General features: G+C 44.4%; 1 protein-coding gene across 3 annotated transcripts in view; it reads left to right on the top strand.

Moving 5' to 3' along the window:
• The window catches only part of Adamts18 (ADAM metallopeptidase with thrombospondin type 1 motif, 18), a 152,908-nt gene that overhangs the window by 81,479 nt on the left and 53,097 nt on the right, over positions 1 to 18,332 (top strand). For 2 of the 3 annotated variants that reach the window (XM_087594887.1, NM_001191944.1), the window contains 3 exons: positions 1,401 to 1,554; positions 10,364 to 10,459; positions 13,829 to 13,977. In XM_087594887.1, the coding sequence (XP_087451013.1) occupies positions 1,401 to 1,554; positions 10,364 to 10,459; positions 13,829 to 13,977 (399 nt within the window). Of the gene's footprint in view, positions 1 to 1,400; positions 1,555 to 1,815; positions 2,053 to 10,363; positions 10,460 to 13,828; positions 13,978 to 18,332 lie in introns of those variants that run through there. The other variant, XM_087594888.1, reaches the window with a different exon arrangement.

Genomic DNA, 18,332 nt, shown 5'->3' with positions numbered 1-18,332 from the left:
CTGACGTCACACGTAGACGCATGGATTCTATTGGCTCCCTTTGACCAGATATTGGGGAAGTTTCATGACACATTGATGTTCCTGGTGTGTTCACACCTGTACTGCTGTGTATTCGCTGGGAACGTTCACAGAAAAGCTGCATCAACGAGGCAGACTCAGTGCGAGCCTGTATGGCTGTATAGCTGATGGCCGAAGCTCAGTAAAAATGGGCAAACATTTGCTGATTCATCTCGACCCGTGGCCCCCATACATTTTCATGTTAATCTTAGGTTCGCTGCTTGGGGATTGACACTGTCTTCCCTGCTTCACCAGGGGATGGGCTCAGCAAATCTCACACACCAAGATTACCTCCGTGCGAATTAAATCACCATCACGACACTGCTGCAGTTCTGGGCTTGGCGAAGTAACGCTAGCTCCACCAGCAATTGGCATCACCATCGCTGCTGGGTGGGAGTCACAGTCATCAAGGAGGTTTACAAGAATCATATAAAGTCATTGTGGATGCCTGGCTGATAGTACCTCCCTGTATCTGACTCCACATTTGCATTTAATATCACATACTCATCAACCTCTTAGCGATGGCACAGTTAGATTACATAAATAGATTGGGAATAAGATTATTTTTTAAAAACATCCTTACCGCATTGTCAAGACCCCTCAGGGAAGCTTTCTGCCTTCTGCCCCGATTCTAAAGTTTATTTCACGGGGCGCCCTTATATTTCACACAAGGTCTCTTATACATGCCTAGGGTGGCTTAGCCCATCTCCCGTAGTAAAGGGTGGTTATGGACTGCTGATCTCCCTTCTACTTCCCGAATGCTAGGATTCCGGGCCTACAACAGCACAACCAGAACCTCCCGGTTCTTTGGATCTGACTTTGTTTGGTTTTGTTTGTAAAGCTTATTAGGGACAAAGTACATCCTTATCTCTTCTTAGCCTTCTCTTTAAGAAGTAGACTGTCACTTAAAACCCACAAAGACAGATACCCCTTGTGTCTGACCTATTTTGTACGTTAACTTCTTAAGCTAACACTAACCCTACAGTAGGATCTCAGTAAAAAAATGCCCAGTGTTATCGGGATGAGAGTGTGGAAGGGAGATTTTACTTATATTGTATACGTCCTTCTCTTACCCAATCCTAGTGCACATTCATTCGATGGCCAGAACTTCCAGTCCCCTATAAAACCCTTTATGACTGTGTGCACTCCAGCCTTTTAGACGGGACTCACTCTTTGCAATAAAACATACCTTTTTCTTTCTTTTTTTTAAACTTTAAACACATGCCTGTGTCTCTAAGCACACTCTATGTTTCTTTGCATGACTGCCCTTGCAGAGGTGCAGTTTTAAATGGAAAAGGTCACAGATGAACAGAGCCGTTAATAAGGATGTGTTATCAATGTAGTACACCACAGGCTGGCTGTCTGGTGGATGAGCCCAAGCAAACGGGACAGTATAAATATCCGGACAAACTCCCAGGACAGATTTATGATGCCGACACGCAGTGTAAGTGGCAATTTGGAGCCAAAGCCAAGCTGTGCAGCCTTGGGGTTATGAAGGTACGTTTCCTTGTGATTTCTAACTTGCATTAAGGATGTGCCATGAGCCTGTACCTACCAAAAGGATAAACATTTGGTTTGCCGAGGTCAAAGGTTAGCGTCTGGGTTATCTCTAAAATGTCATTTGTTTGGCATGATAATTAAGTGGTAATTTTCCTGTCAATGAATTATCCAGGCTTATCCCCCACAGACCATGCATGCCTGGGTTAAATACCAGTTGTCTGCGACCTTGGAAGAAAATGTTCCCCTTCTTACTTACAGGTTGTATCCCTCACGGGAAAGCCAAGAATGATGGCTCCTGCTAACCAAGGCCTTTGTTGTCTTTGTGTGCGTTTAAAGTGGTGTGCTTCCCAATCACCATTTTGTCCACTAAACCTGTGCCCTTCGCAGTGTAAGAAAACTAATACAGCAGACAACTGTCTCTGATGCCTGAAGTTGACTCCCCCTTTCATAGTCTCAGCATGGTTTTCACATTGACTCTTGGGAAGCAAGATCGCAGCAGAGTTAAGTGAGAAAAGACAAAATCCCACCATGTAGAAGTGAGAGAGACCATGTTGCACTCTATCAAGATGTGCATTCCTGACCACAAATATCAATAAAATGTGCTATGGTATTAAAGTTTGTTTATTTCCGGTGTCTGGTGGAAGATATGAAGCCTGGGGAATAGGAAGGTCGGTAGCCCCTCCTTTCCCCCCACTACTTCCTTCCTTCCTCCTCCACCTCTCTCTCCTCCTCCCCCATTGCTCCTTCTCCATCATCACAGCAACACACATCGGCAGCCGCCACATGGTCATGCTAACCATCGCTGCCACCAGGGTCATCCCAGCGTGAGCCTCCCCCCCCCTTCATCCTACAAAAGGCATTCCACCAAAAGATTTATTACACCTGACCTCCATCTTCAAAACCACTTTGAAGTAAAAGTTATTGTTCCCCTTTCACCTACATCCCAGAGAAGGTATCCAGCTTGCCCAAAGCCCAAAGAACTTTTAAATGACGAAATCTAAACAAAACAAATCACGTATGTGGAAGCTAAGCCTCCTCCTCTCCTTCACTGGATACCAGCTTTCCTGCCTCTGACAGTTCAGCAGCCGCCGTTGTGACTTGTATGTTATCTCTGTGGCTTTATGCTTTTCAGTAAGAGAACTCCCCTATTGAACAGAAGTCCATTCTTGAGGAACAGTATCTATCCAGCCGCAGGTTTGACATGGAGAGCTATCTAAGTTAATGTAATTTTTAAAAGCACTACTATTAAAAAACGAATCCACGGCTGCGTCTTTTGGGCATATCCTTCATGACACGTGGGCTTTGTGTTGGCAAGTGTTTATGTTTAAGAAAACGAGTTTAAAGATGCTTCAATTCGCCTGTTAAATCACAACGTTAGCTGGGAGTAACCCACTCACTGTAGACTTTGTCTCCTGAGTACGTACTTCGGGCACTTTATCCTGAGATTCACCAGCTTTCTCAGTCATTGAATCTGCACACATTTTAAGTACAGAGTTAGTAATAAGTATGGTTCCCTTAGAAATACAGGGGAGCTCCCGAATGAGTCGCATTCCACCGGGGTCACGCCTGTTCTGTGTCAGGTACTGAGTAGGGTGTCGGTACCTCGTGTTAATCATTTTCTGGTGCCACATCATATTTTTAAAAGATGGTATCTCAGCCTTCGTTGACCCTGGAAAGCATAGTGGATGGAAATGAAAATTCTAAGTGAAAGAACTAAATGACGGCTGGCTCAGAGATGCCTGGTTGTCTGGAAGGGAGCTGGGAGTCTGGGTTAACAGAGATGGAGTCGGTTTAAGAAGTCAACGGAGGGGGAAGGTGAGATTGATGGATGGCTCCTGAGTGTGGGTTTGTTCTCCCCGTGAACTAGCCTTTGGTATTTCACTCATCTTGCCGATAACCTGACTCATGGCCACACTTCTAATGGTCATACACAGTGCCCTGCTGTGCTCTAAAACACACACACACACACACACACACACACACACACACACACACACACAGAGAGAGAGAGAGAGAGAGAGAGAGATTTTTCAACACAGTAAAATCCCATTGGAATATTTAGCATTTATCTTCAAGGCCTTCATTGTGCCGTCATTATTTTCTCTTTCTACTTTTCCCCTTCAATCTTCATGAACTTCACCATTTCTCCGAGAAGGGCAGGGTTACATGGTAGTTATAAGCATGTACACAGAGGTAGAGGGGTGCACAGTGGTTAGTGCTTCTTGTTCTTCCAGAGAACCTGAGTACAACTCCCACACCTACACTGGGCTCCTTATAACTTCCTGTACTCTAGTGCCAAGGGATCTGACGACCTCTTTTGGCTTCTTGGAGCACCTCTACTTATGTGCGCACACGAGCGCGTGCGCACGCGCACACACACACCACACACACACACACACACACACACACACACACAAGCTAGGGTGGGAGGGGGGAGGGGGACAGAGCGGGGAGAGAGGGAATTTAAAAATAAAATAATTCTTTTATAAAAAGCTTGCATGCCCATGTGCACATACTCCACCCTTGGGAATTAAGGCAGACCTGGGGTAGCATCTAATTTCAACTTTGCCTAGAATCGTGGACAAACAGTTCAGCCTCCCTTGACCTGCATGTCCCCATCTGTGAGGAGAAGGTAATAGTTCTCTGGCTACTTTGTGAGATTGTCTTGCGGATCTCGTTGCATCCTTTTACATAAGGGTGTTTCCTCTCCATCTCTTCCTTCCATGTTCAACATGGCTGCCACCGGCATGCTTGACCTTTTCATAAAGACAGAGGCGACCGAGACTGTTCTTCGCTTGTGCCCACCCTCCCTCTTCTCACAGCTTCACGTTTTCTTTGTATAGCAAACCACGCCGATCTCTGCTTTTTCCCACAGCATCTCAGTTTGGCGGCTGTTACAAAACTCCTGAGCCATAGCTGCATACGGAGAAAAAGAGGTTGCTTTACATGACATCTGACAGGGTAGTTCACGGTGCTGCACTGATGTTGGTCAACTCTAATGAGGGTTTTCCTAACCGGGTCACAGTGTGATGTCTGTAGCCAGAGCATATATAAAAGGAAATAATCCCACTGCAAATGTTAAGCCAGACAGGGAGAGAGTGGAACCAGGCCCAGGGTATTACAGTGCTCCCACGAGCATGAGAACTAACTTAGGTCATAGGTGAAATGCCTTGGTTTCTGTTGTGTGAAATTCCCTGGAGAGTTAAAGCTATTTCTGTCCCTGCTCCCTCAGGTAGGACACTAGCAACAAGCAAATAGATCCACCCAAGTCTAGCTTAGTGAACCAAGTTGCTTCCTGGGATTCCTTATAGGTGCACGGATGACTCAGAGACAGAAGTACCACACAACTGCCCACCTAGCATAAGTTGTCATTTAGACAAGCTGCATCCCATCCCTAGAGCTCTCGGCACAATTTGGCAATAGCTTGTGCTGTAGAAGAATCTCTTCTCAGCAACCGATTATTGTCAGTCTAACTTGGGAATGGACCTGTGGATCTTAAAATAAAAGGAGCTTTCAGAGACACATAAGTTACTGGCATTTCCTGACTCCTAAGAACCCCTCTCCAGGAGGAAATGTTTCAATCAGAAGGAAACAGCCGCCCAATAACCCCTGTCAAGGGCACGTCTCCACTCATCTCAAATCTTCCCACTAGACCCTGTTTGATAAAGACTCTACCTCCCAACATTGATACACTGGAGGGTAAGCTCCCAACATGTGGGTGCTAGGGGTTCAATCTATAGCCAGGGGAAAGCAGTGTTCATGAAAATGAGTTGTTAACATGACCCAGTGGTCCACGCCATTTAAACAAACCTGAAGAGGGTTACCTGCCTGGCAACTGATGGGAAGAATACCCACCGGATGTTATACACTTAAAAATAAGTGGATGCTGGCTCATCTAGCTGAACTACTGATGCTAACTGAGAGGTCTAAAGCACGGCACAGGAACAAGTCAATGCTTGCATGCTGGTGATTTCCCTGCACTAAAGCATCTCACAGGAGTCCATCAATGTTTGCATGCTGGTGATTTCCCTGCACTAAACATAAGTGGAACAAAGGGAGCTCCCCAGAATTGGTCCTTGCTTAGTAGCCCCCATTACCATCCTGTAACTGGGGCTCAAGCATCCATATTGATTGATCCACTGAGAGGATTTGGAGCCAAATATAAATTGTGGGGAAGGCATTTGAATACTAGTGAATGTTTGAGTGCCCGTCATTTCAGAGAGCGTTTCTCCTAGAAGGCGTTAGGATACGGGTGTATTGCCTCTAAGAATTTGAAATTGTGCTTAGAGAAGGAAGAATAAATGGAAAGTTTCTAGAAATTTCTCCCAAGTGCTCTATAGTACACCACATCATTGTTCAATGTATACTACCTTTCCCCCACAAACTTACGTCCAAGTTACATCAATGCCCTTATGCAACTTTAAAAATTCTATTTAATATTTCCTCTCTTATATGTATAGCCCTTGTCTGTGGATTTCCCATTCTAGAATACTGCACTGCCTTCCATATGACGAACATGTAACCATTTTGTACTGCTAAAGATATAGTCTAAGATATTCCTTTCTTTCTCCCCAAGATCATTTAAGCACCATTTCCTCTGGGTTCCATCCTATATATATAGACCATTATGAACTTGGGGTTCTATATTGTAATCATATATACCTGCCTGAGCTGGTGTAAAACCTACTCACTATTTGTCTGACATGACAGGAAGTTCTACATAATTGGTCTGGTAACAAACAATGGTGGAGGTTCAGTGTTTTTGATGCTCCCATTTGCATAAAGTAGAATTTGCTCCCCTTATCTCTCTCCTCCTTCAGGGTGATTTATGTGATAGAAGAGATGTTTCAGGCTGGGGGAATGGCTCAGTAAACAAGGTGTGAGAACCAGAGTTGGATCCTTGGCACCCGTTTAAAATTCAGGTTGCTGAGCATGGCGGCTAGCCTGTGAGCCCAAGGCTTAGAAGGCAAATGGGGATCTTTGGGCTAAGCTGGCAGAATTGGTGAAATTCAGCTTCAGTAGGAGACCCAGTTTCAATTTAAAAACAAAACAACGAAACAAAAATATATGTAGTTGAGGAAGATACCCACATTGACCTCTGGACTCTAAACGCATATGCAAACAAGTGCCCCTCCACATTCAAGCATGCACACACTCTTATGTGTACCAGATTCACATGAGCATGCAAAAAGTGATGGCATCTGCAAATGCACACTACGAAACATTCCCAGCATCACTTGTCTGTGCCACTTGGCTAAAGAAGCCATATTTCTTTTTTTCTTTCTTTTTATTTATTTAGTTGATATTTTACGTATTTATATTTCAAATGTTATCCCCTTTCCTCCTTCTCCCATCCCCCTTTTCCCCATCCCACTACTTCTATGAAGATGCTCCCACTCCCACCCACCCGCTCCCACCTCAACACCCTGGCATCCCCCTACACACGTTTCTTTCCTAACAATCTTCTAAAGACACCTCACCTCCAACAGAAGTTTGGCTTGCTCCTCTAATCTGCAAAAAGAGGAGGTATAGTTAGTTTAACACTAGATTGTGTTGCAGACCAGCTGGCCACAGATTGCAGCCATACTCTAATTCTTCTTAGTCTGTAATTGTTTGTTTGTTTGTCTTTCTAGCTCTCTCCTTGTCTGAATCCAGTGTTTCATTAATATACTGCTAGAAAAATCTATGGCATTATAATTGGTCCCCTTGAACTCAACAGTAAGGCCATTGAAGTGAACCAATCTAAGATCACAGGTAGAAGATTACCAATAAAAAAGAAAACAGTGAAACTCTGGCTTCTGAGTCAACCTGGATTGAATTCTTAATTATATACATTTGAATTAACTTTCTGAACAATGAGGAAAGTAACCACTGATTTATGTAGGAATAAATATATCTTTATACACATATCTTTATTTATCCTTGGATCCAGAAAAATCCCCTCCAAATGTTTTGTCTGAGAGAAATCATAGTAGATATTTAGAACAAAAGTGATTTAGTCAGTAGTGTTCTTAGCTACTGCTCACTTGACAAGAGTCAAAGACTGGAAAGCAACCTTCAATTGTCTTTAGGACAGTGACTGAAAACAGACTGGTACGTTTGTTTATTTTATTTAAAAAATTAACCATACACAGAAACATAGAGAGCTAAGAACTACGTGTTGAAAAAGAAGGCCATGAGTCCATTTGGTACAATTCTATAATCTGAAATTGAAGGTTAGATATGTGACATCTGATAGATATTGGAATGTTGGTTGCTTGATTATTAATTGATGTACGAAGACTCAGTCCACTTTGGGAAGCACCATTCCCTAGTCAGGGAGCCCTGAAGCATATAAGAAAGGAGAAAGTTAGCTGAGATCAAGAAAGCATTGGTACATTGGTTCTTTCTCCAGTTTGATTGTGGGCTAGCTGCTTCAATGTCCTGATACTATGACTTCTCTGCTAGGGTGACCTGTAATCTGGAATTGTTATTAAACGACTCAACTTTCCCCCTAGAAGCTGCTTTTAGGTGGAGGTTTTTATCACAGTGAAGGGAATGAAACCATGACAGCAAGAGTTAACCTGTAAGATATGAGATCGGAGGGATAAAGACAATTCGGTGTCTGGTGTGGAAGGGGACGAGGTCTCTGGATTCACATTGAGTGTATTGAGAGAGCATCGTGGGATTTGAACAAAGAAGTAGCATGAACTGGCTGACTTACATGGAAGGGTCCCTTTAGCTCATAATGCTGGCCATTCCTATATTGATGGGACTGTTCTCTGTTATTGAGTGTGATACCCACGTACCATATCTGACTCTCAAAAGCATGAGATGTGACTAGGGCAAAATTCATATACAGCTGTCTGTGGGCCCTTGTGTTGGGTAGTGTCTTGTTGTGAATCCACTGGGTAGGAGTGGAGGCAAACAGAACAACTGGCTGTCTGATAAAAGGTGTGGCGTAAAGACACACGCAAAGTGACGGGGGACAGGGTGGCAGCAACGGGTGTGGGAACAATTGTTTGGATTCAGGAAGTATTTTGAAGGGACAGTCACCATGATCACTGAGCTTAAGAGGGACTGGTGAACAGCTGGATGTCTATACAACCTATAGAACTTGAGCTTTCAGAAGCTTTGAAACATTCTCAGCGTGTCATAGTTTACTAGAAGGAACTTGTCCTGAGGAATATAACCAGAGAACACGGGTCAGCAAATGATGGGACCCAGCACTGCCAGCACGGCTTAAGTATGTGGTCTTGTTGAGGTGGGGGCGGGGGGATCATATCCAGGCAACATGAAACCTTAGGGTCTCTGTGGTTATTTCTCTTTCTCTTAAATTATGACTTAAGTCCAGGTAATTATAGATAAGACAAAGTAGAATATACTGGAGAGGCTGGAGGGGGAGAGACGGGGAGGTACCAGCAGAAGGAAAAAAAAAAGTGCAAGCTCCCATTTCTTGTTTACTTTGAAAGGGAGTTTTCTCAGAGGGTTTTTGCGGTCGTTAAAGCATGTCGTCGGCTATAATTACGTTCGACTTCTGCACTTCACCACAGGGGAAATAACATGTCCATACAGCCTGTCTCCTTTCACTCTGGAATCCCCGTGTTTTGCCTGCTCTTCTCCAGCTGCCCTTTGTCTCAGCCCTGTGGCTTGGCTTTGGCTGTGGTGTCTAGACCGGCCTCCCCTTCTGCCCCCTTCCCTTTCTTCCTTTTCTTTGCTCTGTGCTGGGATCATTTTGATGGCCGCTACACAGGTATGGGTCACGGCTCTCCATTGGCTGTAACCTATTTAGTCTTCAATGTTATGGCTTGGACTGACACTAGGTTTGAAGAAGCTCACTGGCAAAATGACCTTTGGTCTACACAGATGGATGCTTCTAGCCCAGGTCCATAGGACTGACTGGGACTGTTTCCATGGAGACTCCTCCAGTTCAAACTAGACTCCTCACATCTCTTGCTCAAAAACTGCCTTCAACTTGAGAGTACCTTGCTATAGAAGCCCATGTGGATGGAAACCCTGATTCCTTTTGTTGAGAGGCTGCCTCAAAACCCTTTAAATTATCTCATAGGTCTCATGTCAGAATTAGATCGCAGTGATACTGGAAAGTCACAAGGTTAAAAACGTGGCGATGATGGTGACAGTAATAGCCAATACATTAGGAGCTGAATGGTCCCTGACTATGGAGTGGTGTCTCATTTGTCCATAAGAATACCTCTGTGGGAATCTGGTGATAGTCTGATAACTTTTAGACTGACAGCTAGAGAAAAGTGGACCTGTGACTGGTGGCAATTCTAAAACATATTGGAGACATGGCCCGACTCACATTAGCTTCATTCCTCCCCTGTGTTCTGCTGCCCAGGATGTTGTCACTGTCATCAGAAAATAGACCTCAGGCCCAGTGAGATGGCCGGGAGGTTAAAGATGCTGCCACTAAGCCCAATGACCTGGATTTGGTTGTCAGGACTCACATAGTAGAAGGAGAGAACTGACGCTTGCAAGTTGTCTGATCTCCACATGTGTATGCACAACACACACACACACACACACACACACACACACACACACACACACACACACATCACCCACCTCTTAGTCCAAACCCCAATCACCAAACATACATGAACACACATGTTCCCCAGATACGTCATCTACCTACTGCAACAAATTGCTTTACTGTCACCAACTTACCCTGCCTATGCTTCCTGAGGAGTTTGTTTGATCACGTTCATCTCCTAATAAAATACTGTTCCCCAAAGCTTTGACTGTTTGCCCCTCTCGTGTGCGTTATCGGTCTCACCCGCACTCATTTTATTTCTCTTCCTTGCAGGACATTTGCAAGTCGCTCTGGTGCCACCGCGTGGGCCACAGATGTGAAACCAAGTTCATGCCTGCAGCCGAGGGGACCGTCTGTGGCTTGAGCATGGTAACTGTGTGCACTTGTTGGTCTGTAGCTCTGGCATGGGGCTGAGGTCATAAAACTATAGCCATAGCATGACACGTTTTCTTGGCTGCTTTTATTCTTTTTTTTTTTTCCCCTTCTAGCTTCCCTTTAAAGTAACCAGCATCACCAAGAGAGGACTATAAAATGGAATTCCAATCTAAGCCACTCACTCTCTTTTCTGTAGATATTTTTATTTGTGTTTCTCCTTTTTAGATGGGGCCTTGTGTCTTAAGTATCTCTATGTCACCCAACTGATAGGCTTCACTGTATTCTATTTGGGGGCTAAACTCCATGTCCTATGAGAGGGCCCCAGAGGACAGGTGCTCCCATGAGTAACAGAAATGACTGTCTATGCAACCTTTCATACTTATTTCTATTGGCTTCCTTTTCCTAGGAGGGTATGGCAGGAAAGGTGCCCTTGACGTAGAAATACTTGAAGCAGATTTAGCAAGTCCATTTGAAAGACCGTACTAGACGTTTAACATGTGCTGAGGTTGCACATTTGCAATGAGGTTAACATTTGCTGATCTCTGTCATTCACTTTTCTAAAACAGAACTGGTAATTCAAAGTGATTTCAATGGTAACTATTGAGTACCGAGGATCAGGATAAGGCTCTGAAGGTATAGAAATGAGACACACTGAGAAGTCAGCCCGCATCAGAGGCCATCAGCTGTTTCTGGCCTTCAGACATCTCCTCCTCAAGCACTAGCTGCTACCTACCACTCAGTGAAGGAACGCTGCTTAGAATTCAGAATGGACGTCAAGTGAACCGTAATGAGTACATGCACCCAAGTGGACACGGGAGTTTAAATTGGAGAGGCCTTTGAGAGGGTGCAGAAATGGAGGCAGAGCAGAGACACATAAAACTAAAATGGGGGAAAGCCAAGTACTTCCATCTCAAGTAGTGTATGCAAGAAAGAGGAAGGTCGTGAGGATGGAGCGATGGCTCAGTGGTTAAGAGCACTGGCTGCTCTTCCAAGGGACTCAGATTCAATTCCCATCGCCCACATGGCAGCTTATAACTGTCTGTTTCTCCAGTTCCATGGAATATAACACCACACACACACACACACACACACACACACACACACACACCACAAAAGCAGGCTGAACACCAGTGCACATAAAATAAAATAAATAAATCATTTGAAAAGTTTTATCAAGGAGGAGGAGGAAGAAGAGGAAAAGAAAAGAAGAGGAAGAGGAAGACGAAAGAGGAAAGTTGTTATACTCTAAGATATTCAGACAGGTCACTGGCGCTCATTCTGTAATCCCAGCATTCAAAACACTGAGACAAAAGGATCTCCATGAGTTTGAGGTCAGCCTAGGTTATGTAGCAAGTTCATAGTTCATTTTAAAAGGTACAGTGCAAACCTTAGCTACTCAGTAATATTGAATATTTAAGAAACACTAGGGATATGTGTGTGATAGGATTACATGGGTACCTATTTAATATTTACATCTTGTAGGTAGAATTTTATGTATGCATGCATGTTATTTGCATCCATACATAGATTTCTGTAAAGTCCCATTTGTTGCACAGATTACAAACACATAGGAAGGCAGTCTGCCAGCAGCCTGACCTGGGACCAGGTGAATACTGAGACCATGGCTGCACAGCTCATTCATTGATTGACATGGAAATAAAGGAACACATTTCCAACTAAGAAATTAGATTAAAATTGAGGGCCATTGGCTGGTAATTTTTTTGGTTATAAGAAGCAGAACGAGTCCTATGTAGGTATGAAATCTAGACTCTGTGATGTGTGTTATATTTGTGTCCCTGTGTGACTGAGCAAGTCAGCATTTGCCTACTAACTTCCCAATGCTTTAATTCCTCAATGCTTGGAAGGGTTCCAGAAGACCTGGTGTGTACTGGTCCCTTACTGTCCTTAGGATACCAGAGCAACTTGGTTTTCTGTGGTGGCTGCTGATGCTAATGGAACCATGGGCCACTGCTTCTTGCCCAATGTCAGCCCAGTAAAGGTCCCGTGACTCCCAGTGAGAAAGATGTGTGGTGACAGTAGCCAAAACCCTCAGATGAGCGACTGGTTCCCCAGAGTATTATGTAATCCCAGACTCTGAAATGGCAGTTAACCCAGACAAAAGAAAAAGCTTACAACAAAAATTCTGCCCATGACAAGAATTTTAAGAAAGGAAAAATAAAATAGAACCAAGACAAAACTCACTGTCAACAAAGCCACAGAGTGGACAGTCATGCAGGGAAAAGGGGAGAACCAGAAGATAACAGGCCAGGCTCCCTTTAATTCTGCGACTGAACCCCACTACTCAGCAAAACCAGACAATCCCTAAATCCCAGCCCTTTGGATAGAAGTGCAAAGGTTTCTCAGGAATGTGTGCAGTTATGCTAAGTCCCCCAGGACTTAGCTCCAAGTGAAAACACATCAAGGAAAAATAAAGCAATACAACCAGAGACAAACGCAAGCCCTAGAGGAGGAGCAGAGAGAGAGAGGAAGAAGGACGTGACAGCAGCAAAACCGGAATTTCCTGCAAAAGCACAAGTAACATTGGAGGCTAGGAGAACTGAATCCTTAGCCCAGCTGTGTGGCTCTCAGCCAAATGAAAGCCTCAGAAAAATAATCTATCTAGGACGCTGAAGATCGCCAGTTATCAGAGGGTCTGAAATGGGCACCTTCTGTGAATGCAATTTGTTTGGACAGAAAGTCGCTAATTTCACGAGATAAGTGTGCAGCAGTTGGAATAGGGTAAAAGCACACGTTAGCTATGACTCGCCTCAGCTTTGATAGTGGAATCATCACAGTGATCAAGTCTTGGATGCATTACAGTTGTTCCATAAGTAGCACTGTCTCCAAGGGACAAAGGAGTCCGAATACTTGGACCACTGTATAGAATCTTATCTGTATGTTTTCTCTATGTAGACAGTTCTTTTCTGCATGAGGATGGGGAATGCCACTTTTCTCTAAGGATGGTGGTTCTTTCAACCTTTCTAATGCTATGGCCTCTTTAATGCAGTTCCTCGTGCTGTGGTGACCCCCTGCCATAACATTATTTCATTGCTACTTTATCACTTCAGTGAATTATAGTAAGAATATCTGACATGCAGGGTGTCTGAATTGTGATCCCTGTGGGGGTCGCGACCCACAGGTTGAGAACCACTGCTCTGGCGGAAGCTTTGAAAACGCTGCAAACAGCCATGAGTCACTGAGTGTCCATAAAACACAGCAAAGGGCTATGTCACAGCGTCACACACTGTCTGTCCCTCCTGCCTTCCCAGACTCCATATCCCTTTTGGATTGTTTAGCTATTTACCTCTCCCGGACTTTCCCAGGTAGCCTCTGACAGGAACCGTGTTGCGTGTTCTTTTGCAGTGGTGTCGGCAAGGCCAATGTGTAAGGCTTGGAGATCTCGGGCCCCGGCCCATCCACGGCCAGTGGTCTGCCTGGTCGAAGTGGTCAGAATGTTCTCGAACATGCGGTGGAGGAGTCAAGTACCAGGAGAGACACTGTAGTAACCCCAAGTAAGGCTCCAGAAAGATTTGGCTTTTGAGTGGGACTTTTTTCCTTCCTTCCAGTTCGAAGCTAACAGCCAAGGTTTTACTGTTTATGAATGAAGGCTGTGTGTACTGGGAAGTGGTGTGGGAAGAGGCGAGGGGTGTGATGTATTTAGAATACATTAGTAGTGGAGTCTCTCTGTGTGTAAATAAGACGATTGAAGATTCCAATCGCTCGCTGAGCTTCTTTTCTTAATTTGAGCCAAGACCCTGCAGTCCTGGAATCGAATACCTGAGTTATTGTACAGCTGGCAGCTTGGTGGGTAGAATGTGTGTTTCTCCGACAGATGAACTCAGAACGTGTTATGATTTTGACCTTGCAGGGTAAGCTCTAATTCCTGTCGGTAAGCTCTAATACCTTGTCTGACTTCTCAAAAGATACCAGAAACAAAAACACACGTTCGTACATGTGAGATTTCCAAATATTGATGACAATTTTTAATTTTATTTAAAAGTAAAACAAAAAGCTACTGTGAGAACTAATTAGAGCATGCAGTCATGAGGTAAAATTGGCCTGTGGTCATCTTTAGGAACACTGTGGTTTGTTCATTATGGGGCCTGAGCCTGGGAAGACACAAGAACACTTTAGTAACTTGGAGGGACTCTGACTCACATGTGAGAAGAAGACTTCTCTTTGTCCTGGTAGAAAGGTTTGAGGCTCTAGAGGTACAAAGACCCCAGAAATGTCATTGGTCCTTTTCTAGCTATGTGACTTTGGGAAAGTCACAGAACTCTAAGCTTGTGTTGTGTACAAAATGAGATATTAGGTCTATCTCAGATTTGGAGGAATCAGGAATAGTGTCTATAAATTCCCTCTAATGCCTGGGATGGTGGCGTATGCCTATAATCTCAGCACACAGGAGGCTGAACCAGGAGGATTAAGGCTAATCTGGGCAGCACAGTGAAACATTATACTGAGGTGGGGGACATAGCATAGTGAGCTCTTATATTGAGAGAAGAAAAACAGACAGAGACAGGGAGACAGAGAAACACAGTGATATAATGAGAGAGAGAGAGACAGGCAGAAAGACAGAAAAAGAGAGACAGCAACAGACATAGAGACAAAGTGAGCTGTTATATTGAGTGCAGACAGATGGATATAGACACAGAGACAGACAGGCAGACACCAATTGATCTGAAAGACAAGAAACACCCAATAGGCAAAAAAAGATTCCAAGGCCCATATGGTGCCCACAGTCCTCACCTCAACCTTCCTAGGATGACAGGGTCACATGTAACCACCCCATAGAGGAGGTGGCAGCTGCAGAGGCATCCCTGGCATCACCCTGGAGAGAGTACAATGCCCTGAGGAGTGTTAATTTTACCACCCAGTTTGAGGGATAGCAGCCACAGAAGTTTAGAACACCAGCTGTGGAGCCCAGCACCCTGGCCCCACACCCCAACCTTACGATGCTGGCTGTGAAGCCACCAGCAAACTTGCTCTCGCTTTGCCCAGAGTCCTTGAATATGAACATGGGGTCAAGACAGCACAAACAGCAGTCCAGTGGAGGGCTATTAAGAGCTCTGCAAGAGGGCTGGCAGGCCTTAAGCACAGCAGAAATGTTGTGTGAGCTGAGAATCAAGACACGTAATGAAATCAGAGAGAAAAGGAAACTTTGTCAAGAGACAAACGGTCCTTCATCTGAGTCAGCAATCAATGTGATAAGAAACTTTTCTGTTTCTTTTTCCCCAAATCCAAGGTTCAGGTTAGAGATAGATTCTATTTGTTACCTGTGGTGCATCTTAGGATATCTTAATCTACTCTAGAGCCAGCCACCCTGCCTTCCTCTCTCCCCTCCCCTCCCGACTGAGGATTGATGGGGGGGGGGGGTCAGAGAGGGGCTTATACACAGTAATAAAGTATCACAGTCCTGAGCTAGCTCCCTTTTCAGACCCTCTTTAACTTTGTATTTATAGATGAGGCCCTGGCTTACTGAGAACTCTTTACCTACCCAAGGCTGGCCTTGAATTTGCAGTCTGATTCCCTCAGCCTCTAAAATAGATCAGATTATAAGCCTAAAGCAATGCTGTAGTCCCAGTAAACCCAGAGCTTTTGAGACCTGGGATTATTGATATTTAAAAAAAAAAAGACAAAGTTCTCTGTGAGTTGATCGCTTAAGATTTATTTTGCTATTTTCTGCCTAGTGTGTGTATGGGGGAGGGGTTGTACATGCGTGTACGTGTAGATACATATGTGTACAGGTGCCTGCGGAAGCTATATAAAGGCATCTGATCCCCTGAAGCTGCAGTTACAGGGGGCTGTGAACTGCCCGGTGTGAGTGCTGGGGGTGGAACTCCTCAGTCCTCAGGGGGAGGGCTCCCCACCTCCAGGGCTTCTTTTGTACCTCGTGGGATCTTCAGCCTCCACGGCATCTTTCCGTTTAGTGTTATTGCTTTCTATCTCTTTATTCCCCAAGTTGTAACAAGCAGGAATGTCTTCAGGCATTGTCACCGGTCCTAAAAGGAGCAAAATGTATCTCTTACGGGACTCCTAAGACTCAGTACCTGAATATAATGGGAGCAAGGCTTGGGACCCATTCATGATTCACACCACATTATAGAAAGAAACTTTCTGATACTTTATCTACAGCCAAAGTCCTAGAAATCCCTGTTCAGATGTACTCTGTTACTCTGGGGTTTTGTAGCATATTTCCTGGGTCTGGTTTTCGTACATGGCCACATTTTATAATCTCAATATTTTCCTAAGCAAAAAAGAGATTCCCTAACTAATAGCCCTGCCAGCAGAGTGTAGGAAAGACGCCCCTGGGATTTAAATGAAAACCTTTCTCATATCTATGGGATGGAGAATTCTCCTTATGATAGATCACCGCTTGTGGAAATAGTCTATCTCGGTTTTAGAGATTCCTAATGAAAGAATTAATCACTAGACTATTTCTACTCAGTGGAGTTTTGTCATGTTCAGTGAAAGCAAAGATACTTGGAGCACATTCTACTCTTCCTCAGGGTGAAGCCACAAATAAGCCAAATGGATATCAGCCCATCCAAGGATGGTTGACTGAGTTGTTCTATCCCAGCTCTTAATTCTACTTATTAGAGCCAAGCTGATTTTCTTTGCACTCTTTCAGTTTGAAGTTACTTATTTTTCTCTTCCAGCTAAATTCTACCTTCTGGTTCTGTCTGCAGCTCTCAGCTTGACCCGTTCCACTTTCTCCCCACAGAGAAGCAGTAGATGTTTCTTATTTCATCTACCGAGGTTCCTCCAAGGATGGGTTTTGTTTCATAAAGGAATGAAGTGTGGAAGGCTAATGCGTAGACTCACCAGGGCTTTTAGCTGTATAATGGTTTAAAGACCATCTGATCCTACAACAGCCAACGTCAAACTGGAAGTTGGACTGCTCTGTCTGTCTGTAGCAGGTGTTTTGATTTCTTCCTCACCCCGTTTTCTGTGGCATTCCACTACACCTCAGGAGCCTTTCAAAATACTTCTCCAGACCCAGACACATCATTTCAAACCTTACCTTGTCCCTTTATTTCCCAGATGGGCCACCGACGGAGAAAACAGACTCCACTGAGAGCATCAGCACCTGCTTGGGTATCACACTGACAATGGCAGAGTCGAATTAAGGCCCAACATTTCTCTTAACCCTTTGACATTTCTCTTGCTTCTTTATCTACCCAACCATCATGCTGTAACAGAGCCTAGGGATGTTCCTATAAATGCCATTCAAAAAGACTAACAGCAACATGCTGAGACACTCTAGGACTTTCCTAAAACACAGGTCTACTCAGCAAAGAATTATAGACCATTCACTTAGTGCCACCACGCCAGGGGAGTTTGGGAGGAAGCCGGGGTTTCCCAATAGTCCTCAGATTGGCTCTGGGGTCCATTTTTCTAAACAGTACTTTCCAGGTTCAATTATCAACATCAGCAAGGTCCCCTAAAAGGCACACCAGTTTCTTCGGAAAACACACCCTATAACACATCGTGTATGAAAACCTCTGTCTTCGGTTCCCACCTACCACTCACTGCCCAAGCCAGGCTCGGTGGCACCCACCTGGAATCGCATCCCTGGGGAGGTAGATTTAGGAAGCTCTGCAGCTGAACTCCATCCTTGGCTGTGTAAGCAAGCTTGAGATATGTGAGGCCTTGTCTGAGAGAGAGAGAGAGAGAGAGATGGAGGGAGAGAGGGAGAAAAGAGAAGAGAGAGAGAATATGGATATGACAGATTGTAAATGAAAGTATAGAGGGTCCCCTACCACATACATGTGTGCTCATGTGTGCATTAACAATATCCCCCAGTGGTGCTAATAACCATATAACCAACTAATACTATAAGCATCTCTGGTCGCACTCACTGGTG

Source organism: Rattus norvegicus, chromosome 19 (genome assembly GCF_021556685.1).
Source record: "Rattus norvegicus strain SHRSP/BbbUtx chromosome 19, alternate assembly SHRSP_T2T, whole genome shotgun sequence".
Classification (NCBI taxonomy): Eukaryota; Metazoa; Chordata; class Mammalia; order Rodentia; family Muridae; genus Rattus; species Rattus norvegicus.
The sequence above is the reverse complement of the archived record's forward strand: the minus strand, read 5'-3'. Positions and strand labels throughout refer to the sequence as shown.